The sequence below is a fragment of the Nelumbo lutea genome, chromosome 8 (genome assembly GCF_056320005.1).
Source record: "Nelumbo lutea isolate HS-2025 chromosome 8, American lotus-T2T, whole genome shotgun sequence".
Taxonomy (NCBI): Eukaryota; Viridiplantae; Streptophyta; class Magnoliopsida; order Proteales; family Nelumbonaceae; genus Nelumbo; species Nelumbo lutea.
Genome location: NC_142691.1, coordinates 46,849,438 through 46,873,460, shown reverse-complemented (window position 1 = coordinate 46,873,460; position 24,023 = coordinate 46,849,438). Strand labels below are relative to the sequence as shown.

The window sequence follows — 24,023 nt, the reverse complement described above, 5'->3', positions numbered from 1 at the left end:
CTGTACTTATCATAGTACAAGAAAAGTCACATGGAGCCTACAATACCAGGAAGAACTGAGATTTCTGTGGATTTCATAATGCAGGTTTGTTAGTTTCCCGCATTGCCTACCCGGGAGTTTGTGCTTAGCATTTACAAAAGCACAGTGTGCTTGGGGTGAACCCACCTTTAACATTCTTTAGCTTGCAGTTTCTTTTTCCCTTTTCTTTTTATAATTTTGACGAGGGGAAACTAGCCTTACAGAGGAAAGAAAGATGGTGGGGGTAGTAACCGCTATTAAGCTGAATTCTGAAGTTAAGACCCACAGTTGAATAAAAAATAAATTAAGAAACATCCTTGGATAATAACCTTACAACTGATGCCAGTCGTTCCATACACGACACCGATAGCAAGAACCTCCTGGTTTCTTATTCGGTTCATCAAGGTTTACTCAAGCTAGCTTCCCTTGGACTCAAAAATCGACTAAATAGTATAGCGGATCTGGGATGCTTGGCATACTACATTGTATATACCACATATTCTTTGTCACATATTAAAAAAATTTATGTTACTGATCAAAAAGAAAAAAAAAAAAAAAAAAGAAAAAGAAAAACGTTTAGTCATGGAGGAACAACTTACAGATTCAAAAAGTACTATTTTTGATCGAATTCAAAAAGTACTACTTAACTATAGAGTCTTACCACCACCATTTGACATGAGAGAAGCAGCAGCAGCAGCAGCAGTTGGGACAACCCCTGCTGAAACATTTGGCTTCGACAAATGCAGGAGCCTGAAATGCAAAGCCCGTAAAAATTGGCAAGATTAAAGTTCACTCTTTATAGAAAATTGGATGCAAAAATCATTCCAGTAAAATTGGGATGTCGAAAATTTTAGCATTGCTTTTTTAAGCATGGAAAAGCTTAAAAATATGAATGTAATTGTAATAATAATAATAATACATAAAATAGAAAAAAAATCATAAAATAAAAGAAAGCAGTGGATGAGTTCATAAAAGTTTTCTTCCCATCAGTCGGGTGTTGGTATAGAGTGCCACAAACAAAGGGCACATCTAATAGTAAGGTGGCACTCTTAATTGGAAAACCAAGGCTGTGATTCACTGTCCTAGCCTATCCAGCCTGACTTCTTTGTTTGTAAAACAAATACCATAAACTAAATGTTCAATATAATACTTTTCTTGCATAATTATAAGATTGCATCGATATCTTAAATTTAAAATAATCCTTATTTTTTCACTAGTTAGCACCTAGACATCAACTGGAGAGGTCAAACAACTAGTAATCACTTTACCACATTTATAACACTGGTTCTTTAGCAAAGTACCTTTCCATTTTTTACTGACCATCTATATTCCATATATTGATGGTTGCAATCAATATATCAGGCCATTTAGGAATTGTCAGCTGGTGTTACCAACTTGTACTGCATGTTTCCGCATGAAAGCTTAAGTTGGTCTAAACAGCTTTTTTTCTAGTTCACTTTTCAAGATAAGATGTACTTACGGTGCAAGGTATTCACAAAATGATGAAATGGCAGCAACAACTTCAGTATAGTTATCAGAAGATGCAGGGGCTGTCACTTCAACCAATTGTATACCAGGTGTCACTGGTACAGCCTCTTCTGTTGCATGGAGCTTCGGCATTTTATTAACTGAAGTTACAGTGACTGTGATTTGAGCACCCCTTTGGAAATGGAAGGCAAAACCCACCCTCAAGAGTTCATGGTCTAACTTGTAACCAAGTGTATAAAAGAAGCGCAGGACGTTCTTGCTTGCTTTGCTTTCCACCACAGTCCTCACTAATACTGAAATTTGCTCAGCTCCAGCACCTCGCATGGCACCCCCAACATGCCGAACAGTCCTATAAATTCATAATCACAGATTTTCCAGGAGTAGGTCAAAAAACCTAATGAAAAAATAAAATAAAATAGAGCAAGTGGAGGCTATACCATGTGGGTTCAGGTTGTTCAAGATCACATAAGAGTCGAACCTCTGAGGCCACTGCTCCTGAAATAGGGAAGTAAATTAGCCAAAGCCTTTCACATTATAAGTCAATTACTTAATTATCATGTAGGAAAATGTGCACTTATAATGTTTGATATTGGACTGTCTCCTACAAGAAGATGCTAACAGGATACCAAGAAAAGCCATATAGGATTGTGGTTAGGTGCTGTTGCCCTGGCCACTGTTTGGCAGCCATTTGCTAAAGTTCAAATTATAGTTGTACTGGAAAGCAGGAATTGGATCAAAAACTTCCTTGGCCCATATTTAATTCCCAAGCATCTGAACAAGTTCATAGCATGGGCTCATGACATTCTCTTCTATGTTGGTTAAATCTTAAGATATATGTAGTAAATATACAAAACCTGCACAAGAGAGTGAACAAGTATAGTCATTGGCAATGGTATCCTCCGTAATGGTTAGATATACATAGAAACATGCAGACATGCATATGGACTTGGGAGACCCAAATGGGTAAATATCTCCTCTATACTAGATATACAGATCAATTTCCTTTCTTATGATCCTTTATGCACATCTACTCAATGCATAATTGTAGCATTGATAGGGCGTGGAATTTTCCCAATAAAAGTACTGATGTGATCATAGGGCTATAATATTGGTTTCATTGCAAATAAAGAAATTCTGCAGTCAGCATAAAGGTAAGTAACTCTGGAAAATGTCTGTGCATGCGTGAAAGGAGCAACTTAGAGTGCAGGCTGTGCAACGAATTACTTACCAAGATTTGGCCCACTTTTGAGGCATAACTCGTGGATCCTAAGGTGTTCTTTGGGAACCCCGCAAAGGCCCTGAAGCAAAATCTCAAGGGCTTCAACATGCTGCATGTTAAGCTCAAAAAGTTAAACTTGGAAAAGCAAAATATTCTATTGTTCTTAGTAAGGCTAGAAAAATACTAACAATTAGGGATGTCGCCAACAAAGTAAGCATCAGAACATAGAATATGAAAGTTCATAGGTTTCAAAAACTTCGGGATTTTCTCCCACATAATTTTCAGTAGCTATCTATCGACGACGAGATAGACCTGTCAAAACAGCATATGTAGTGTATGAATTATGAGGGTCGCATATCTCTGACCTTGGTGCAGCATGCTAATCAATCCACCTACACATTGGCAAACCTTGGTGGATTCTGGTCGTGTCAGTTTTTGGATGCTCCAAACCATCAGGCAATACTCTAAGGGCCTGTTTGATACTGGCTGAAGTGGCTGAACTGAATTAATTTATTGTTCATATGCATAGTTGTCAAGGCGACGCATAGGCAACAAGGCGCCCTTTGAGGCTCACCTCGCCTAATCGCCAAGCAGTTTTGTACTATGTATTGTAGAATACTTTTTTATTCTTTATTTTTTGACATTATAATTATAAAATAGGCACTATTAAACTAAAATATTCATTTTGTGTGTTTATATACTAATTTGTTTTTATTATTTTCTTATTTGTTAGGATTCAATCAATAAAAAACATTGCTAAATGCTGTATTGAACCCTCAAAGACTTTAAAACCTGAACCAACAAGGAAGAACTTAAAATTTTGTCTAATCAACACATTTTCTACTACTACTACTTTTTCTTTTCTTCTTTTCCTATAACAAAAATAAGGGTTCAGCCCTATATTTTTTTGAATTTTCTTTTCCTTCTTTTTTTCTTCTCATGAATATGTTGATTTTCTATACTTTGACATGAACTCTATACTTTTCTTATGAAAATTCTGAATAATTATTAAGGAAATATGGCTATGGTACCTAAGGAACTACCCTAGGATCTATGTTTTCTATATAAAAAAATCCGTAGCCTAGGCAACTAGGCGACAAGGTGCCCCCCTAACACCCAGCCTCACCTTGGCACCTTGAAAACTATGTTCATATGACTTCTCTATTCTTCAAATCACTTTTACGAGATTTCAGATATATAAGTTGCTTTCAACCTCCCCTGTTCCCTTAAAGGTGTTACAATGATTCAGCAGAACCCCAATAAATCACATGCACGGATGTGTTGACATGGATTCTGCTACAGACAACAGACCAACTTGAGCAGTCCTTCATAAAGCCGAGTTCATGATATCACAGAGAGGGAGAGAACACTACATAGGTTGAATAGACAGCCAGATAAAACTTCATCAAAAAGCTGGCATGTAATCAGGAAAAATAAAAAAAAAAGAGACCATTACCAAGTGCCTGTCCTTCCCAACTATCCAAGGTGTTGGGAGAAGTAGACCTGAAGATAGAAAATGAAAAAGTGGAGTCCTCCTTAGGTGGACAACAAAGACAATCTGAGGTAGAGAGCTAGGGGGTCCTACCATAGTTCATAATATTGGTAAGACTTGGTGAAATTTCCCCAAGTTTTTCCATTTTTCTACATGGTGATACAAATTTTTCCAAGTATCTTTTTACTAATATCTCCAATGTTTTTGTGCCAATATTTCAGTTTTAAGTTATGAAATAAAGAATAAGGACTGACAGTTAGGGAGTCCAGTTCGAACTCTCTGACTGGAAAACTCTTCTCTTGTTCTGTTCTTCTTGTTCTCTCAATCAGATCCTTCAACTTTACTTATCTTTATTTTTCCGCTTTTTTATTGCTATTTATGGAAGATTACATGGTATCAGAGCACCTGTAATAAATCAACCTGGACTGTTTTTGACATCAGAAGAAGCCTTTCTGTTGAGAGCATTTCTTCCTCTCTACTTTGAAGGAAGACTTGGGATCAAAAAGGACAGACCATTTTTGGGTGTAGGAGGCACCCATGCCTCAAGTTTCAGTCATTGACAGTTCTTTGGTGGTTTCCTAGACTCCCTCTAATCAGCAGTCTGAAGAGGGGTGTATTTTGATGTTCAGACTAATTATCACAGTTCTCCATCAGTTGTGATGATCAAGTGGTGTGACGTGGTGTAGCAGCAGCCTGATTGTGTAGCTATGAAATTGCCCTAGTGATTCAGGTAGGTAGTGTTTTCTTTATTATTATTTTTTTTTCAGTACTGAAAATTGGGTACAGTGGAGTTGGAGCTTTGCTTTCTTTTAATGAGTAAAGAGTCTTCTTGAGTAGTTGTTAACAGTAGCATATTAATAAGGCTGCAACTTGGGCCGGGTTGCCCCAAACCCAACCCTAACCTAACCTGAAAAAGTTGGGTTGGGTTGATGTTCGGGTTAGGGTTGAAATTCATGAACCCAACTTTACTTCAGGTTGGGTTAGGGTTGACCCCTTAGCCAACCCGACCCAACCCGAACCTCTATAGTACATGTAATATATAAATATATGTTATATGTAATATATAACATATATGTTATATGTAATATAGCCCCCAGCACATAGTATCATGTATTTCTTTTAAGATAATCACTTCACTTAATCCTAATCATAAAGACTAAAACCTTAATAACATTGTTTGATGTTTTTTTGAAAATTTTATTCTTCATCTCCTCTATGTTGTTTGCCGCCCAAGAAAGATCTATCGTAAGTCATAACTCATAATAAACTATAGTCATTTGTAACACTTGTTTTTCTGAATTTTGTACCAAAAGAGCAAAAAAAACATCAACAAACAAATACTAATGAAACATAGGATTAATATATGTAGTGAAAATTGAGTTAAGATCTAAAATCGAGAAATTCTATGAGGTTTTAAGGGATGGGAAGAAGGTTGGGTTGGGCCCAACCCAACCCGAAATTGACTTCGGGTTGGGTTGGGTTGGGTTAGGGTTGAAGGAATTTAGTTAGGGACCTTCGGGTTAGGGTTAGGGTTTAGAACTTAGGGTTGGGCTAGGGTTGGCCTCAACCCAACCTAACCCGGCCCGACTTGTAGCCCTACATATTAATGAAGCAACCACATCAGTGAAAATGTCCTCTCCCCCCCCCCTTTCGTCTCTTTGGCCTGATGGATTCATCAAATTGTGGACTTAAAATCTGCTATAGTGTTACAGAAAGATTTTTAAAATTCCCAATTGACTACAATCAAGCTTAACGGTACCAATTATGTACCACAGGTGAAGTCGGTGGAAGTTTCATTGATTAGGAGAGGAAAGTTGAAGTATATTAAGGAGGACCAGCCTAAGAGTGGATCTGAAGGGTATAATGAGTGGGTACAAGAGAATGCCGAAATTATGACATCATTATGGAATGGTATGGAGAATCACATAAATATTAATCTTATGTTCCTGGACACAGCTAAAGATATTTGGGATCATGCAAAACAGTTATACTCTGGACAGGACAATGTGACGAGAATCTATCAATTATATCATGAACATTTTACCCTCCAACAGGGTGATAAAACATGTAGTTCGACAAAGAAGAGAGAAGAGAGAAAAGAGAAGAATCTATTCTGTTAATCTGAAGTTGGCGGCACCTAACTAAGTATTTATACTTAGGGAGACAGCTCATAAGAAATACAAGAGGAAAGGGCAGAAATGCCCCTACTAGGCCACAGCCGCTACACATTACAACACTTCCCCTCAAGTTAGAGCATATATGTCAATCATTCCCAACTTGTCACATAGTTCATTATGCCGTAAATAGTGAAGACCCTTTGTAAGAACATCTACTAGTTGTTCCTTGGAACTGATGTAAGGAGTACAGACATCCCCCTTTTCAAGTTTCTCCCTTATGAAGTGCTTGTCAACTTCAATATGCTTGGTCCTGTCATGAGGAACTGGATTGGCAGCAATATTAATGGCTGCCTTGTTGTCATAGTAGAGAGACATTAGGCCATCAATAGAGAGACCTAACTCTCCAATCAAATTCTTTACCCATAGTACTTCAACAACTCCATGTGCCATGGCCCTATACTCGGCCTCAGCACTAGATCTGGCAACAACACTTTGTTTTTTAGTTCTCCAAATAACTAAGTTTCCACCAACAAAGGTACAATATCCACTAGTTGGTTTCCTATGTAGATAGGCTACGGTCCCCTTGCTTACACGTAGATGATTCTGCTTGAAGTTGCTAAATCTTGGCAAAGTGCCTCTATTCAGAATAGGTTCTTATTCCCAAATTTCACAGGCTGTGTCAGCCCATATGAAATTTATCCTTACATGAGGTAACATGGAGCCTAACAGCCATGACATAGCCATGCTGTTTTCTTGATCCCATTGATCACGTTCAGCAGTACCAGACTTCAGTTCTTTTATGTTTCCACTTATACAACCAGCCTTCCCCCTAGTTGTAACATAAAGTTTGATGCCTTTCGACCATTCCAGATAGTTCAGACCAGCAAAGGGGGTAATAGACAGAGAGAAATCCATGCCGTCCATCCCCCATTTAGGTTTCCTTGCTAGGAAGTAATACTAGAGGTTGTTGAATCCTCAGTAGCCATTTCACAGAAAATCTACTACTGTTTTTTTCAAAAACCGAATCTGATATAGAGGATTTTTTGTCTGGAAAAAATGGGAGTCTCCAAAAAAAAATGTTTAACAGTACTTTAGGAGATAACTCTCAGTTGAAACACCTCGGTTTACAAGAGGAGGAGACAACCAGTCCCTGCAGCCTCAAAACTGTGGCATTCACAGTGGTCAAATGTTTACGTATGAATGTAACAGTACATACCTGTCTTCCACGACCCACAACACAGAAAAACCCTCAGAAAATCAAGTTTTGATGCATTCGGCTGCCACCACAAATCCAGAAAGACACCTTACTGCATTCGGTTGCCACCACAGATCTAGAAAGATCTCTTACTGCATTCGGTTGCCACTACAAATCTAGAGAGATCTTTTACTGCACTCGGCTGCCACCACACCCTTATCCTTGGTACAGCGACCAAGAGAGAAGAAAGAAGAAATCAGGGGCTAAAGGTTGCGCCCAGAAGAAGAAACCACGATCTAAGAAAAAACAAATTTCCAGAAAAGGAAAGAAACCACGATCTGAGAAGAGAAGCTTGCGCCCAGATCAGAGATGCTCTAATACCATGTAGTTTGACAGAGAAAAGAGAAAAGAGAAGAATGAACTGAATGTAAATACAAGAGGAAAGGGCAGAAATGCCCCTAATAGGCCACAGGCCGCTACACATTACAACAAAACAGTACAAGAGTATTAAGCAGCCCTGAAAAGCCTGAGGAATGAACTGAATCTATATCAGCCCTTCCAGTGACTTGAATGTACAACAAGAACATAGGGAACATATAGATGTTGCCCAATCCTTATCTGGGTTGAAAGCTGAGTTTGAACCAGTACGGGCTCAGATTCTAGGTAATAGTGACCTTCCATCCCTCTCTGAGGTGTTCTCCCGCATTAGGAGAGCTTCCAATCCACAAAATGAGAACATACTTATCTCATAAAGATCTACCTTGGTGGTTACTAGAGGAAGTAGTGCTGGAAGAGGTTGACGTGGAAGAGGTGCCATGAGGGGTGTTTGGCATGAAGTTAGAGGTGGTTGTGGTGATGGTAAAGAATTCAGGGATGGCAGAAGTGGTAGTGGATGTGACAGGTTCATGAGTGTTCTCATTGTGGTTGTGAAGGCCACACAGTTGATTTTTGTAATGACCCAGATGGACCACCATCTACCTAGTGTTTTAAGAGGCGCGCATAGGCACAGAGGAGAGGCGCTTTCCAGGCTGGGTGCCTCGCCTAGTCTAAGGCGCACAACCATTGGACAGGCACTCGCCTTTGTGCCTAGGCATGCACCTTAGGCCAGGCGACAGGCGGCCCAAGCAAGTGCCTGGGTAATGTCTAAACTGTAAGTCACTCCAACTAAATCAAATTCAAAAATATATAAAAAAAAAAAAACACAAAATAGGAAACTTGGGAGAAAAGGAAGCTGAATCGGCAGGGTCTTTGCCAAAACAACCAAAAGAAAAAAAGAAAGTCTGGAAGTGGAGGGATGATTTCCTTCGTTCATCTCTCCAAACAAGACTACCAGAGGAAGCCGAAGCTCATCCAGATCCAGTTCATACAAACAAAACAAGCACAAAAACAGGGATTCCGCACCATTTATTTTTTTCAGCTTTTCTCAATAAAACAAGGGCTCCGCCTCATTTATTTGTTTCGGTATTTCTTAGTAAAACAGGGGTTCCGCCCTTTTCTCTTTTGTTTTTAATGTTAAATCAGGAGCGGAGCTCCATTCTTCTTCATATACAACCTACACAAACACATGGGCTCTCCCCTTCTTTTTTTTTCGGTTTTTCTCAGTAAAACAAGGGCTCCACCCTTTTCTCTTTTGTTTTTAATGTTAAATCAGGGGCGGAGCTCCATTCTTCTTCTTCTTCTTCGTATATAACCTGCACAAAAACAGGGGGCTTCACCCTTTTTTCTTTAGTTTTCTCAATAAAACAGGGGCTCCACCCTTCTTTTTCTTTAAAAAAAAAAAGATGGTAACTTTATTAATGAAATAGAGGGTACATAAGATGATGTACACAGAAATTACAACTCAAATGTTAAGTAGGAAGAAAGCTATCACTAAACAAGAAATCCCTGTGAGCACCAGCTTTTGCTAGACCATCCGCATCAAAGTTTAGCTCCCTAGGGATCCAACCCAGCTGTGCATTTAAGTATAATAGGATATCTCTAGCTTCAGCCAAGAAATGAGCTAAAGCCCATGGACCACTGCCAGAGTCAGCTAGCCACTTGATGGTGTTTGCTGAATCTCCTTTTATGGTAATGTTCTGAAAGCCCAGATCTCTTGCAATCCTGATTCCAGTTAGTGCTGCCATAATTTCAGCCTTTGTTGAAGAGGCTATCCCTATCGGTCCACTGAAAGCCCAAATAACTGTACCATCTCTTCAAAAAATTCCACCAATTCCTGATGCACCTGGGTTTCCAAACGCACTTCCATCAAAGTGCAAGGTTATTTCCCCTTCCGCCACAGAAGAGTGGGGGAGAGGGGTGACTAAGGACCGGTGTTTAGAAAACCAAAAATCTGCAGCGTTTCTTTGAAGATCAGAAAAGGAAATTCCTTTAAAGAACTCTGAGTTGGAAGCCCAAAGCAAGTTCTATAAGATATAATAGACAAAAGATCCTCAAAGTCCTTTTTCTGTGGTTGAAAATTCAGTTATTTCTCTCTTCCCAGATCTCCAAAGGATAGCATGTGCTACAGAAATCCATAAAGTCCTTCCTCTTTTGCTTAGCTTTCTTGCTGTCCATTGTCTGAGACACGTGTTCAGGGAAAGTCCAACTAAGATTGAAAAGATTGAGAAAGAAAATCCAGAATTTCCTAGTTTCCTCGCAATGGATCAGAACATGATTGGTTGATTCCCGGCTTTTAAGCACAAACAACATACATGTGGGGATATATAGGACCTTCCTTAGTTCCTTTTCTGGAGAAGATCCAAAGTGTTGATCTTCTTCTGTCAAGCTTCCCACACACACAAAAAAAAAAAAAAAAAAAAAACGAACTCTGGAGGGAATGTGTAACCAAACTGTCTTGAAAGTGAGATATTCAGTTGTCTATTCTTCCTTGATTAGAGCCCTGAAGCAGGACTTAGATGAAACCTCACTTGCCGGGTGTAGGGTCCAAACTCGAGTGTCAGGGGTATTTGGGGAGAGGTACACTTCTCTGAGAGTGTGTATTTCCTCAAGTTCATTTTCTCTCAAAGGTCTTCTAAAGTCTAGGTTCCAGTTGAACTGAGAGTAATGTAAGGATAGGACAAGGGAGATGGGAGCTTTTTTGTTTCGAGTAAGGCTGTAGAGGCGAGGAAAGGATACAGCCAATGTAGAGTCACCCCACCAAACATCAGTCCAGAATTTTATTTTATCCCCATTTCCCATTTTGTTCCTAATAAAAGAAATGAAAGTTTGGCAGGTTGAGAGTATAACTTTCCAAGGGTTTATGTCCTTGATCTGGTTCAAGTGCAAACTACAGTCCCAACCGTTGGCGTGCTTCCCATACTTGTTGATGATGATCTCAATCCATAGGGCATTCAGTTCCTGAGGAAATCTCCACAACCATTTACTTAGAAGAGTTGTGTTTTTTACTCTCAAATGACCTATTCCCAAGCCTCCGTCCTCCTTAGAATTGCACATCTGGGACCAATTCACGAGAAGAGATCCCTTTTCCCCACTTCCTTACCACAGAAAATTTCTTTGAAGCCTTTCCAGCTGATTGGCAATTTTGGTTGACATTTGAAAGGTCAAGAGATAGTATGTGGGCAAGTTTTCCAAAGAAGCTTTAATTAGGGTGAATCTCCTGCCTTTGGACAGGTAGTCTCCTTTCCATGTGGCCAATTTTTTTTTCTCATTTTTCTATTATTGGGTCCCAGAAACTTTGAATCTTCGGGTTCCCTCCAAGAGGCATTCCAAGATAGGAAAAAAAAGGTTTTTGACTTTACAGCCAAAAATTTCCTTGAATTTGTTTAGGGACGGACCAAACATTTACTACATTCAGCCCTGCAATACTGCTCTTAGAGAAGTTAACACAAAGCCCCAAAATCCATTCAAAACAGATTATGACCCTTTTCAAATTGACAACATTGTCTTCTTCAGCCTCTAAAAACAGCATAGCGCCGTCTGCAAATTGAAGGTGTGTCATCTGAATTGAATCTTTGCTAACTTCGAAACCTCTCACCAACCCTATCAGATTTGCCTTCTTCACCAGTTGACTGAAAATTTCCATTATGAGAGTGAAGAGTAAGGGGGAGAGGGGGCAGCCTTGTCTTAATCCCCTACTAGCCTTTAAGTAATCTTTAGGTTACCCATTGATTAGGACTGAGAACCACGTGGATTTAAACATCCCTCCACCCACTGAATCCATCTTCTTTCAAACCCCATTAGTATCATGATTTCTAATAAACACTCCCAATCCACTTCGTCGTACGCTTTTTCCAAGTCTTGCTTCACAATCACCCCCGGATTTCCATTCATTTTCCTCTCTTCCACACATTCATTTGCTATCAGAATGCTATCAACATTTGCCGCACTTTAACAAAGGCAAATTGATTAGGCAAAATGATCTCACCTAGAACTTCCTTCAATCTCTTAGCCAGCACCTTTGCTAGTATTTTGTAGACACTTCCAACTAGACTGATAGATCTGAAATCTTTTACTTCAAGAGTGCCTAGCTTTTTTGGAATCAGACAGATGAAGTTGGAGTTGTTCCCCTTATTTACTATGGCTGAGTGGTAAAAGTCTTTAAACACCTCTAGCAGATCTTGTTTGATAGTGTTACAGCAAGTCTGATAGAAAAAAAGTGGAAATCCATCTGGCCCTGGTGCACTATCACCGTCCATATTGAAGACTGCTTCTATCACTTCTTGTTCTTGGAATTCCCTTTCTAACAAGATTTTACTCACCTGTGAAATCTTTGAGCCTTCCCAAAAGCTTAGACAAGTGTTTCTACTTTCAGTCTTCGAATAGAAATCTTTAAAAAACTTACAAAGGCTTCAGAGATTTCTTCGAGGTCCTCCATCTCTCTTTTCTCGATTTTTATTTTTGAGATGTGGTTCCTTTTCCTCCTCCCATAAGCATATATGTGAAAGAATCTAGAATTTTTATCTCCCTCTTTCAGCCATCTGATCCTTAATCTTTGTCTCCAATACACCTCTTCACGCCTTACCACCTTTTCCCATTCTTGTCTTAAGATGATTCTCCTTCTTTCTTCCACTTCTCCTCTAACTGGTCGGTTTGGTCCTTTTGGTCCAGGTCATCCAATTCTGATAATAGAGTTCATTTCTCTTCCTTGAATGCTTTAAAATCCTCTTTCCCCCACTTTTCTAGATTCCTTTTTACATACTTTAGCTTTTCCAAAAACCTGTAACTTGGCCATCCTTCCACTTTGCATTCCTCCCACCAGGTTGCCACCTTCTTAGAAAAGTCTTTATGCTCGGTCCAGAATTTTTCCAATCTGAAAGGGGTTTTTCCCCAAATCTTCAGATCTGTAGTGAGAGCGATCGGTCAATGATCAGAGATGCAACAGGACCAGATATCCTGATATGACAAGGGATAGAGATCCTCCCATTCTAGTGATATTAGAAATCTGTCTAGCCTACACCTTAGAGCATTCTCCTGCATATTGGACCAGGTGAAATTACCATTTCTAAGGGGAAGATTATGTAACCTGTGTCCAGAAATGAACTTGGAAAACTCCCTCATACTTATGTTAACTCTTCTCCCGTTTGAGTGCTCGTGACTAAATCTAGTGACGTTGAAATCTCCACCCACAACCGAGGAGATGTCTTCCTGTTCATGAAGGGAATCCTACTCCTCCCAAAACTGATTCCCTTTGAAGGGGTATTTGGACCATAGACCACAGTTAGAATCCAGGTGAAATCATCTTCCTTGTTAGTGAACAGGACTGAAATCGTGAATTCACCTTTGTCTACCTCTACTCCCGACACCACATCTTATCTCCACATTTCTGCCTCTTGTTCTCCAAATTGATTTTACCAATCTCCTGTCCACAGATTCTTTTTTTGTTTCCTGCAATAGAATTATATCAGGATTCTCTCTTCTCAAAGTGTCTTTCACTATGCTTCTCTTGGCATCACCACTCAACCCCCTGATGTTCCAGCTCAATATCTTCATTGGTTTACTCTGGTTGGCTTTCCCTTGATCTTCTACTCTCTCCCCCTTTACAATCCGCATTTTGATCCACTATACCCCATTGTAGACACTTTAATTCCCTATTGGGTCCCTTTCTTTTTCCTTTCTTTGAGTTGTTTACTTCTTTAGGCTCACATTTTTCCTTTGTATTCTTTCTTTCCAAGACTGAGGTCCCATTGGTTTCATAGCAGTGAATTCCTAGTTTCCCCGCCATCTCTGTTACTTCAATTACTTTTTGTTTGTTGTTTTCTTGACTTGCTGTAACTTGGGCCCCGTCTTTGACCATTGAAGTTTCCTTTGAACCAGATCTGCGGGAGCGAATATTGGGATTGTCCAACGGTTGGGATTGTCAATCACTTGCACCTGGAACACAAGGAAACAGATGGCTACAGTGAAAAGGAGAAAAGCTACTATGATTAAAAAGACAAGGAGACTTAAGGTTTGAAGAAAAGCCAGATTTGGAGGAGGTTGCGTTCAGTGGGTTCGGAACGAGGAATGGCTAGGACTCTTAGCCGGGTTAACAAATTCCTCTTTCTGTTGATGTATCTCACCCGAACCCATATGTTTCACCTCACTCTTTGAGCTTAACTTTCGAGTCGAGGCTTCTTTTGAAATTTGAAATTGCTTCCTAATCTGGCTCTTTGAAGTATTCTTCCTCTCCCTTTCTCTTCCTATTACCTGGTAGAGCAAAATCCCGCCTACCCTTGACTTCTCCCAACTCTTCAGTACCTGCCACAAATTTTCCTTCATTTGCACATAACCGACCTACCCCATCTCCTGGTTGATTGAGGGGCATAGAGAGCCCATGTGTCTGAGTATTGTTGCTCTGAGGTGACTCAGCGAGTTGGGTACTTGACTCGGTTGTCTTCTCCACTACGACCAATGCAAAAAATCAGACATTCCTATCGAGGATTGGAATCGATAGAGGAATAGAGTGTACTCAATTTTTCACATTCATACGAGCCTCACTCAACTCAGATAGGCTTTTTGTTTTGGGATCGATTTCTTCTAATCCACAGCACAGACTTCCGATCAGCTCAAATACTTAGTCCTTCCACGAGTGAAACGGGAGTCCATGGATTGTAATCCATCCATCAAATAATAAATCTAAAGGGAAAGCATTTGCAATTGGCCACCAACGGTTTAGCTTCACCCAACTATCGAAAATGTACAACTTCTCCAATCTAACACAAGCAAAGGCTAGGCCTTTAGATGGAGTGAAACCTACCGCTTTGTTACTAGAGAAGGGGTGGAGAATGTTATGGTCACACCATCCGGCAGCGCACTGCGGCGCAATCATAGGCAGCAGCACGCACAGCAGGCATCGGCCGACACCGCACGGCAACGGCACCATGGCGTGCAGCACACACCGCCAGGCAACAGCACGCACCGCGCACACGCCCGGCATCGCACGGCAGTGGCACCATGAGGCGCGTGCACGCACTGCGCGCACGCACCGCGTGACAGTGGCACCATGAGCCGCACGCACGCACCCGGCAGCAGCAGCAGAGCGGGGCCCACACAACAGCTCATAGGGGTGGAACCACCCTTATCTGGACACATCAAGCCAACTCGCCACCAGCTTACCTTATCCTTATCTTATCCCTTATCTTTATCTTATCTTAAGTAAGAGTGAGTTACCATTAGGAGTAGGTAAGTAGGAGTTTGAGTTCAAGTTGGAGTTTGAGTTTAATTAGAAATTTCTTTATTTAATCTCCTATTTAAGGAGCTATGAATTGAAATAAAACATTCAGTTTTCCAGCCAAGAAAAGAGTGAGGAGAGTTCGGGTAGTCTCTTGGACAAATCACCCATTCAATTTCCACAATAGTGTCTGCATGCAAGGGAAGGCGCAAGGGGAAGCAGGGCTTTCGCACCGTGGACTGACCCGTGAAGGGATCCTACGCGAGGGACCATAACAAACGGATGAGGGTCGAAGAGTGAAGATTTGCCGAAAGGCCAAGTTCAATTTCGTTCCAACCCAGTTCGTCAAGTCTGGTACACACAGACGCGTTTTTCCATTTTCCAAAAGGTCTTTCTTGGGTGGTGTTTATGATTAAAAATATATGATGCAAAGAAATCATACAATCAATGGATTTGAATTCTATAATCAGTTCTGATATACAAAAAAGAGCTTTAAACTCTACATTGGTTTCCATAGGGATTGAAACCAATAACTCCAAACAAAGGAAAAGATAACCCTCCCAAATGGAACCATAAGGTCCAAGGAAAGCCCAGTTGAGTCTATCAAAATGGTAGCTTCCCAAATGGAACCATAAGGCCCAAGGAAAGTTGACCCTTCCCAAAATGGAACTATTAAGTCCAAGGAAGACCAATTGATGATCAAAGAACAAAAGGAAAGTAGTTTACTTGAGCAGCTTCAAAGAAAAGTAACACCCCAAATTTGTCTTACTTGGCAAAAGACAAAAAAAAATTATACAACAGAAATAGGAATTTATAATCCCAAGAAGGTAATTCAAATTTGAATTACATGTGATAAAAACTAAGGTCAAGCCTTGTCTCCTTTAACCTTATCTCCTAGATAAGAAAATAAGGCTTGAGAGGGCAATCTGATTATGATTAAAAATATATGATGTAAAAAAATAATATAAATAAATAAAGCATGAAGGAGGGGGGGCAGATTTGACAGCTGGCCCACTCCACATAAGTTCAAATTTTAAGTTCTAGTTATGAGGGGGAGTTAAGCAACCACCCCACGTATGAAGAGTGGGGAGGTTGCTCTAACCTCCCTACCCCATAACTGTCCCCCACTATATAAGAGGGAGAAGAGAAGAGAATTGGATGGCAGATAGAGAGAAGAGATGAGAGAAAGAAATAAGGAAGAAAGAGAAAAGAGAGAGAGAAGAGAGAGGAAGAGAAGAAATAGAGGAGGGAATTTGAAGTTCGGCTCATTGAGGTGTAAGGATAGGCTTACACAGGTATAAATCATATCCTTTCCTCTATCCTTTTAAAATTTTATCTACTTTAATCCTTATCTTATTCTCTCTCTCTATTGTTCTATTAGAACTCTAAATCTTATCACTAGAGTTTTATTAGAGTTCTTTCTCTCACTCTTTCTTTAATTAGTTGTATTATATCCGGTGGATTCTATCCACCACAAAAGAAATATTAAAACAAATAAAAAAATAATAATTAACTTGGGAATCACTGCCCTATTTGGTAGATCTTATTCAACTCAAAGGATAGGATTCTCAGTGGATTTCTCGGTTTGTTACAACATACTATGAATAAAACTAATGTCTGGGACAAGTGTGTTGATTTGTAACAACACTTTGCCACCTGTTGCAATACTACTATCTACCTAAAAATAGGACAGGTGTGCTGGTTTAGCACTTTGCCACCTGTTGCAACATTGTTGCAAACCTGAGAAAGGGGACACATTATGGCAGCCTATATTGCCACTTGTAAATGGCAAGCTGCTGGGTTCCACTGTCAATGGATCTTATCCACTTAAAAAGAGGACACCACGTGTTGCAAACCTGAGAAGGAGGACAAATGTACTGGTTTGCTGAAGCCAATATTGCCATTTGTAAATGACAGACCCCTAGGACCCACTGTTTCAGTTTGCTGCCAACTGTTACAAAGGGACCCACTATCATATGAGGTGGATCTTATCCACTTTAAGAAGATAAATTACATTACCCCATGAATTAGCTAAAAATCAATCGGTGGATCCTATCCACCTCAGTTATAAAAACAAAAAATATATATCTAAATAGATAAATAAAATAAAATCTGAATTCCACTATCAAATCAAACTAGTGGGTTCCACCTGTTAGCAGGGCCCATTGTGAAAATATTTAAATTTTAAATCTTAAAGTGGGCCACGTCCACTAACAAATCAACCTAATGGGTTCCACTGTCAAAATAGTTAAGTTTTAAATCTTAAAGTGGGTAATGCCCACTAACAAATCAACCTAGTGGGTCCCACCTATCAGCAGGGCCCACTGTTAAATTATTTAAGTTTTAAATCTTAAAGTGGGCCACACCCACTTACAAATCAACCTAGTTGGTCCCACCTGTCAGCAGGGCCCACTATTAAATTATTCAAGTATAAAATCTTAAAGTGGGCCATTCCCACTATCAAATCAAACTAGTGGGTACCACCTGTCAACGGGGCCCACTATCAAAATATTTAAGTTTAAAATCTTAAAGTGGGCCATGCCCACTAACAAATCAACCTAGTGAGCCCCACTTGTCAGCAGGGCCCACTATCAAAATATTTAAGTTTAAAACATTAAAGTGGGCCATGCCCACTATCAAATCAAACTAGTGGGTCCCACCTGTCAACGGGACTCACTATCAAAATATTTTAGTTCAAAACATTAAAGTGGGCCATGCCCACTATCAAATCAAACTAGTGGGTCCCAATTGTCAGTGGGGCCCACTGTTAGAATATTTAAGTTTAAAATATTAAGGTGGGTCATGCCCACCACCAAATCAGTATAGTGGCTCCCACATTTTACCGATTAATGGAACTCACTGTTAAGATTTATAAGTTTAAATACATAAGTACCCTATGTTGTATGAGTCCCATCACCTATCTACCAATTGTGGGGACCACTCATGGATATGCCAAAGATTATGGATAAGGCATCTGACTCATAATCAGGCGATTGTGGGTTCGAGACCCACCGAGTATGCCAAAAATTATGTTTTGATCATAATTCAAGAAAAAAGAACTTGACTAGAATTAGGGTTTCCATATTCACGGCGTATAAATATGCACTATGTCTGCTAAAACCCCTTAATTATATTCCTTAAAGGAAATACCCTTTGATTCTGATTTTATGTGAAAGAGCTACTTTGTAAGGGTTAAACCCAATAACATGTACAAGCAGTCCCATCAATTTGGACTCCTAACGGTTATACCAATGAGTGGGCCCCACAATTGGTAGATAGGTAATGGGACCCATACACCATTGGGTACTTGCATATTTAAACTTATACACCTTAACAGTGAGTCCCGTTAATCGTTAAAAAGTGGGACCCACTATACCGATTTGATGGTGGGCATGACCCACCTTAACATTTTAAACTTAAATATTCTGATAGTGGACCCCGCTGATAAGTGGGACCCACTAGTTTGATTTGATAATGGGCATGGCCCGCTTTAATGTTTTGAACTTAAATATTTTGATAGTGAGCCCCGCTGACAGGTGGGACCCACTAGTTTGATTTGATAGTAGGCATGACCCACTTTAATGTTTTAAACTTAAATATTTCGACAGTGGGTCCTACTGACAAGTGGGACCCACTAGGTTGATTTGTTAGTGGGCGTGACCCACTTTAAGATTTTAAACTTAAATACTTTGACAATGGGCCTTGCTGATAGGTGGAACCCACTAGTTTAATTTGATAGTGGGCATGGCCCACTTTAAGATTTTAAACTTAAATAATTTAATAGTGGGCCCCGTTGACAGGTGGGACTCACTAAGTTGATTTGATAGTGGGCAAGGCCCGCTTTAAGATTTAAAACTTAAACAATTTAACAGTGGGCCCCTTTGACAGGTGGGACCCACTAGGTTGATTTGTTAGTGGGCATGGCCCACTTTAAGATTTAAAACTTAACTATTTTGACAATGGGACCCACTAGGTTGATTTGTTAGTGGGCATGGCCCACTTTTAATATTTAAAATTTAAATATTTCCATAGTGGGCCCTGCTAACAGGTGGGACCCACTAGTTTAATTTGATAGTGGGAATTCATATTATATTTTATTTATCTATTTAGATATATATTTTTTGTTTTTATAACTGAGGTGGATGATTGAATCTTACCTAATTCAGGGGGCAATGTAATTTATCTTATTAAAGTGGATAAAATCCACCTCATATGACAATGGGTCCCTTTGTAACAGTTGGCAGCAAACTGAAATAGTGGATCTTAAGGGTTTGTCATTTACAAATAGCAATATTGGCTGCAGCAAACCAATACATCTGTCCTCCTTCTCAGGTCTGCAACACATGTGGTATCACCTTTTTAAGTGGATAAGATCCATTGACAGTGGGACCCAGCAGCCTGCCATTTACAAGTGGCAATATAGGCTGCCACTGTAACATGTGTGCCCCTTTTTCAGGTCTACAAAAGTGTTGCAACAGGTGGCAAAGTGTTGTTACAGATCAACACACCTATCCTAGATATTAGTTTTATTTATAGTATGTTGTAACAAACTGAGAAATCCACTGAGAATCTTGTTCTTTGATGTGAATAAGATCCATCGAACAGGGTAGTGATTCCCAAAGTTAATCATTTTTTTATCTATTTTAATATTTCTTTTGTGGTGGATAGAATCCATCAGATATAATACAACTAATTAAAGAAAGAGTAAGAGAAAGAAATCTAATATAACTCTAGTGATAAGATTTAGAGTTCTACTAGAACTCTAGAGAGAGAGAAAGAGAGAATAAGATAAAGATTAAAGTAGATAAAATTTTAAAAGGATAGAGGAAAATTATATGATTTATACCTATGTAAGCCTATCCTTACACCTCAATCAGCCAAACTTCATTCCCTCCTCTATTTCTTCTCTTCCTCTCATCCCTTCTCTCTATCTGCCGCCCAATTCTCTTCTCTTCTCTTCTCCCTCCTATATAAAGGGAGACAGTTATGGGGTAGGGAAGTTAGAGCAACTTCCCCACTCTTCATACGTGGGGTGGTTGCTTAACTCCCCCCCATGACCAGAACTTAAAATTTGAACTTATGTAGAGTGGGCCAGCTATCAAACCCGGGCCCCCCCTCAAGCTTTATTTATTTATATTATTTGTTTACATCATATATTTTTAATCATAAACAGATTTCCCCCTCAAGTCTTATCTTCTTATCTAGGAGATAAGGTAAAAGGAGATAAGGCTTGACCTTAATCCTTATCACATGTAATTCAAATTTGAATTACCTTCTTGGGATTATAAATTCCTGTTTCTGTTGTATAATTTTTTTTTGTCTTTTGCCAAGTAAGACAAATTTGGGGCGTTACTTTTCTTTGAAACTGCTCAAATAAACTGCTTTCCTTTTGTTCTTTCTCTTCTTCTGTTTATTTCTCTCTTTTTTACCAAGAAAGCTACCACTTTGATCATCAGTTGGTTCTTCCTTGGACTTAATAGTTCCATTTTGGGCCTTATAATTCCATTTGGGAAACTACCATTTTGATAAACTCAACTGGTCTTTCTTGGACTCAACAGTTCTACTATGGGAGGACACAGCTTTCCTTGGACCTTACGGTTCTATTTGGAAGGGTTATCTTTCCCTTTGTTTGGAGTTATTGGTTCCAATCACTATGAAAACCAATGTAGAGTTTAAAGCTCTTTGTTGTATATCAAAACTGATTATAGACTTCAAATCCATTGATTGTATGATTTCTTTGCAAATATACCCATATATGGCACTAAAAATTCTCCTTTTACGGTGGATAAGATCCACACCCTGTGCTGTAATAGTGGATAAGATCCACATCATAATAATGGATAGCAATGCTGTAACCATGACAATATGTGCTCTTACCGGTGGCAAACCAACTTCTAATAGTGTTGTAACCATGACAACAGTGCTGTACTCAAGTGGCAAACCAGCACATCTGTCCCTAACACATCTTAATAGTATTGTAACTGGTGGAAACCCAGCTTCTAATAGTGGACAATAATGTTGTAACCAAGTGGCAAACCAGCACACCTGTCCCCGGCACATCTTAGTAGTGTTGTAACTGGTGGCAAATCAGCTTCTAATAGTAGACAACAGTGCTGTAACCAAGTGGTAAACCAGCACATCTGTCCCCAACACATTGTAGCTAGTATAAAATCCATTTGGCTCCTCCCTAGAATTTGAAACTGAATCTCTAAAACTTGGAAATCTCTTGCAAGAAAATTTTGGATTAGAAATGCTAATCTAAAATTCTATTACAAGAGAATGTTGGGTTGAATGTCAGCCCAACTAAACAAATTGCCACTCAAAATGTAATGAACTGACTATAATATCACAAAATACTAGCTTAAATTATTTCCTTTAAGCACCAGAAAACTTCAACTGTGGATAGCTCTTTAAATAGAGCTTAAATTTTGAGAAAATAACAAAACTATCACTTGGAATATTTATGAGCTCATCAGTAATATGAAGTTCAATGTTTTAGACCTTGAACCCATCAGTTTTTTGAAGACTGCCCTATGGTGAGTATTAAAAATGACAATTTGTATGGAGCTTAGTGCTCCCTTTTGTTTTAATTATCTCCTTCTATTTTATGTAGATGGCTCATGCAAATTGTTCAGTTTGGAATGTCTCAGGACACGTCAAATTATAAATGTGTTCCTAATGAAAATGGTCAACAAGTCAGTTTTGGGACAGAGTATTATAGGTCCATCCCAATTTCAAAGTTGGGTATAAATGCCCCAAATGAATGTTTTATCAATTGGATACAAACAATGGAAGTACAATCTGGTGACTTTGAGACTGATCACAATAGACTCATGGGACAAGTAGAGTGTTGTTCAGTAGCTGGAGCAAGATTTAAAGCTCTTACTCTTGAGAAGATTGACAACTCACCAAATGCCCTAGTCAATGTGAAGATGAATGAGAACTCATATCCACCATTGATGCATATGCTAGCACAAAAACAGAGGTGAGGAGATAAGTTCAGATTTAGAGGTTTAACTGATTTTTGCTTGGGTTTGCTAGAATGGACTTAAGTAATCTTAAGGGATTATGAAAAAGAGCTTCAACAAGCTAGAATTTATGGGGCTGTTGCAATTTCCAGATATCCATATCATCGTAACCCAAACGTCTGGCAAGCCTTTTGTGAGATGTGGAGTGCTTGCACCAACTCTCTTCATTGTGGTGGTAGTGAACTTGGGATTTCTTTGCTTGATATCAACCGGATAGGTGGACTACCCATTCTAGGTATTCCTTATGAAGAGTTTATACCCACCAATCAAGATTTATTTGCCCTTATGGAGAGTGGTGAGCGCATGTATTCTCCTATTGTTGGTGAATTATTATTAATCTATGCATAGTTATGTCAACATTTCAATACCGATGAAGTTGATTGGGTCTATTGGCTTGAACATTTCTATAGGGGAGAAATCATTTATGGACATGGAGAAGACTCCCCTTCAGAAAAAATTAAGGGCAGAAATAGCAAGAGGACTGATTCTGGCTCTAAGAAAGTGATTGGCTCTTCTTCTAAAGAGAAGCTTCCTTTATTTGTTTCAAAGACGGGTCAACTAGCAGCTTATTTAGCATTTTGGCTTAGTCGCTTTGTCCAAAGACATTTTATATGGCCTCATTGATGGCTCAAGGTACCTGCATTTCCCTAGCCCCCGTAGTTTTGGATTTGATTCATCATGGTATGGGTGTTTGTACTACACATCTTCAAGGGCTTGGGCATGCAAATGCCAAATTTCCTATTCATTATGTAGTGGGATGGCTTGTTGAACACTTCCGTCATTTTTATCGATGTCAGTCGGATCATGAATTCCCAGAGAGTTATCCTCATTTGGCTAGATATGCAAGTTTACAACCTGAATTCCAAAATGTTTTCCAGGCACAGATGACTTTTTGTAACAGCAACTATTGTACTTTTCAGCCTTTTTCCTATGCTCAAAGTGAAGATCTGGAAAAGCTTAACACAAATGATCTCTTAGAATCAGAATTTGAATTCCTAATCAATATTCGATCACGGTTTCTTCCTATGTGGATAGGCTCCGATCTTTGGTTAGAACCCTATTATCCAAGCTGCTTTGCTCGACAATTTGGCTTTGATCAAGGCATCCCAAGAAATACCCTCGAATTCAGCTTTGAGCTACGTGAGAAGCGCACCTTAGAAGAAGTAGCACTAGCTTGGCAGATGTTATTTCATACTAATACTCATTCTCGATTCATCATTCCGAGGATGAGTAGATATGGTGTATGCACATATTCATATGTGAGATGGTGGTCCCGGTATACAAGTCCTTTTTTGATGAGACACTACGAGATGTGATTTCTGTTGTAGTTGGTCCTAAGGATACACCGACTCCCAAGGCACACGCATCATAAATTTGAGGCAAATCTCTACAAGTATAAGGGGTGTCATTAAAATTGGAGGACGACAGCATGAGGGGTGCCATTAAAATTGAGAATCCTAGGTAGTCTTCACCTATTGTTGATTCCTCAAATTCAAAGGGATGTGGCATTCGTCATCCCTTGTGTCTCTTAGATGAAGAAGATCGTGACATAAATTTCAAGAGGGCAACATATCCAAGACCCAATGAGTTTCAAGAGACAAGTGATGTGGCAAAGGTTGTTGACTCTCCCACAATAATTTCTGATGAAGAACCATTAGATTATGGAGCATATGAGGATGTCAACCCCCCACTTGATGATCTTGGTTCCATTCTCATGCCAAGTAGCAATGTAGATGGACCTGATCCTTCAAACGACTTTCGCATAGTACGTCATATTGATTGTTCTCCTCAAGTGGAGACGATAAGTGAGATCGTAGTAGGTGGCAATAGAAATATGGACTGAACCTCCAACCTTCACAACTCTGCTCCGCCCGTTCA

At 39.5% G+C, this 24,023-nt stretch overlaps 1 protein-coding gene across 4 annotated transcripts in view; it reads right to left on the bottom strand.

Annotated features, from left to right (window-relative positions):
* Window positions 1–444: 444 nt before the first annotated feature.
* The window catches only part of LOC148844004 (mediator of RNA polymerase II transcription subunit), a 41,172-nt gene continuing 17,593 nt past the window's right edge, over window positions 445–24,023 (bottom strand). For 2 of the 4 annotated variants that reach the window (XM_088958327.1, XM_088958326.1), the window contains exons 5-9: window positions 2,735–2,834; window positions 1,944–2,001; window positions 1,499–1,855; window positions 680–768; window positions 445–549 (exon numbers count right to left, since the gene is read on the bottom strand). In XM_088958327.1, the coding sequence (XP_088814453.1) occupies window positions 542–549; window positions 680–768; window positions 1,499–1,855; window positions 1,944–2,001; window positions 2,735–2,834 (612 nt within the window). In that variant the 3' untranslated portion in view covers window positions 445–541. Of the gene's footprint in view, window positions 769–1,498; window positions 1,856–1,943; window positions 2,002–2,734; window positions 2,835–24,023 lie in introns of all 4 variants that reach the window. The other 2 variants (XM_088958323.1, XM_088958324.1) reach the window with 1 other exon arrangement.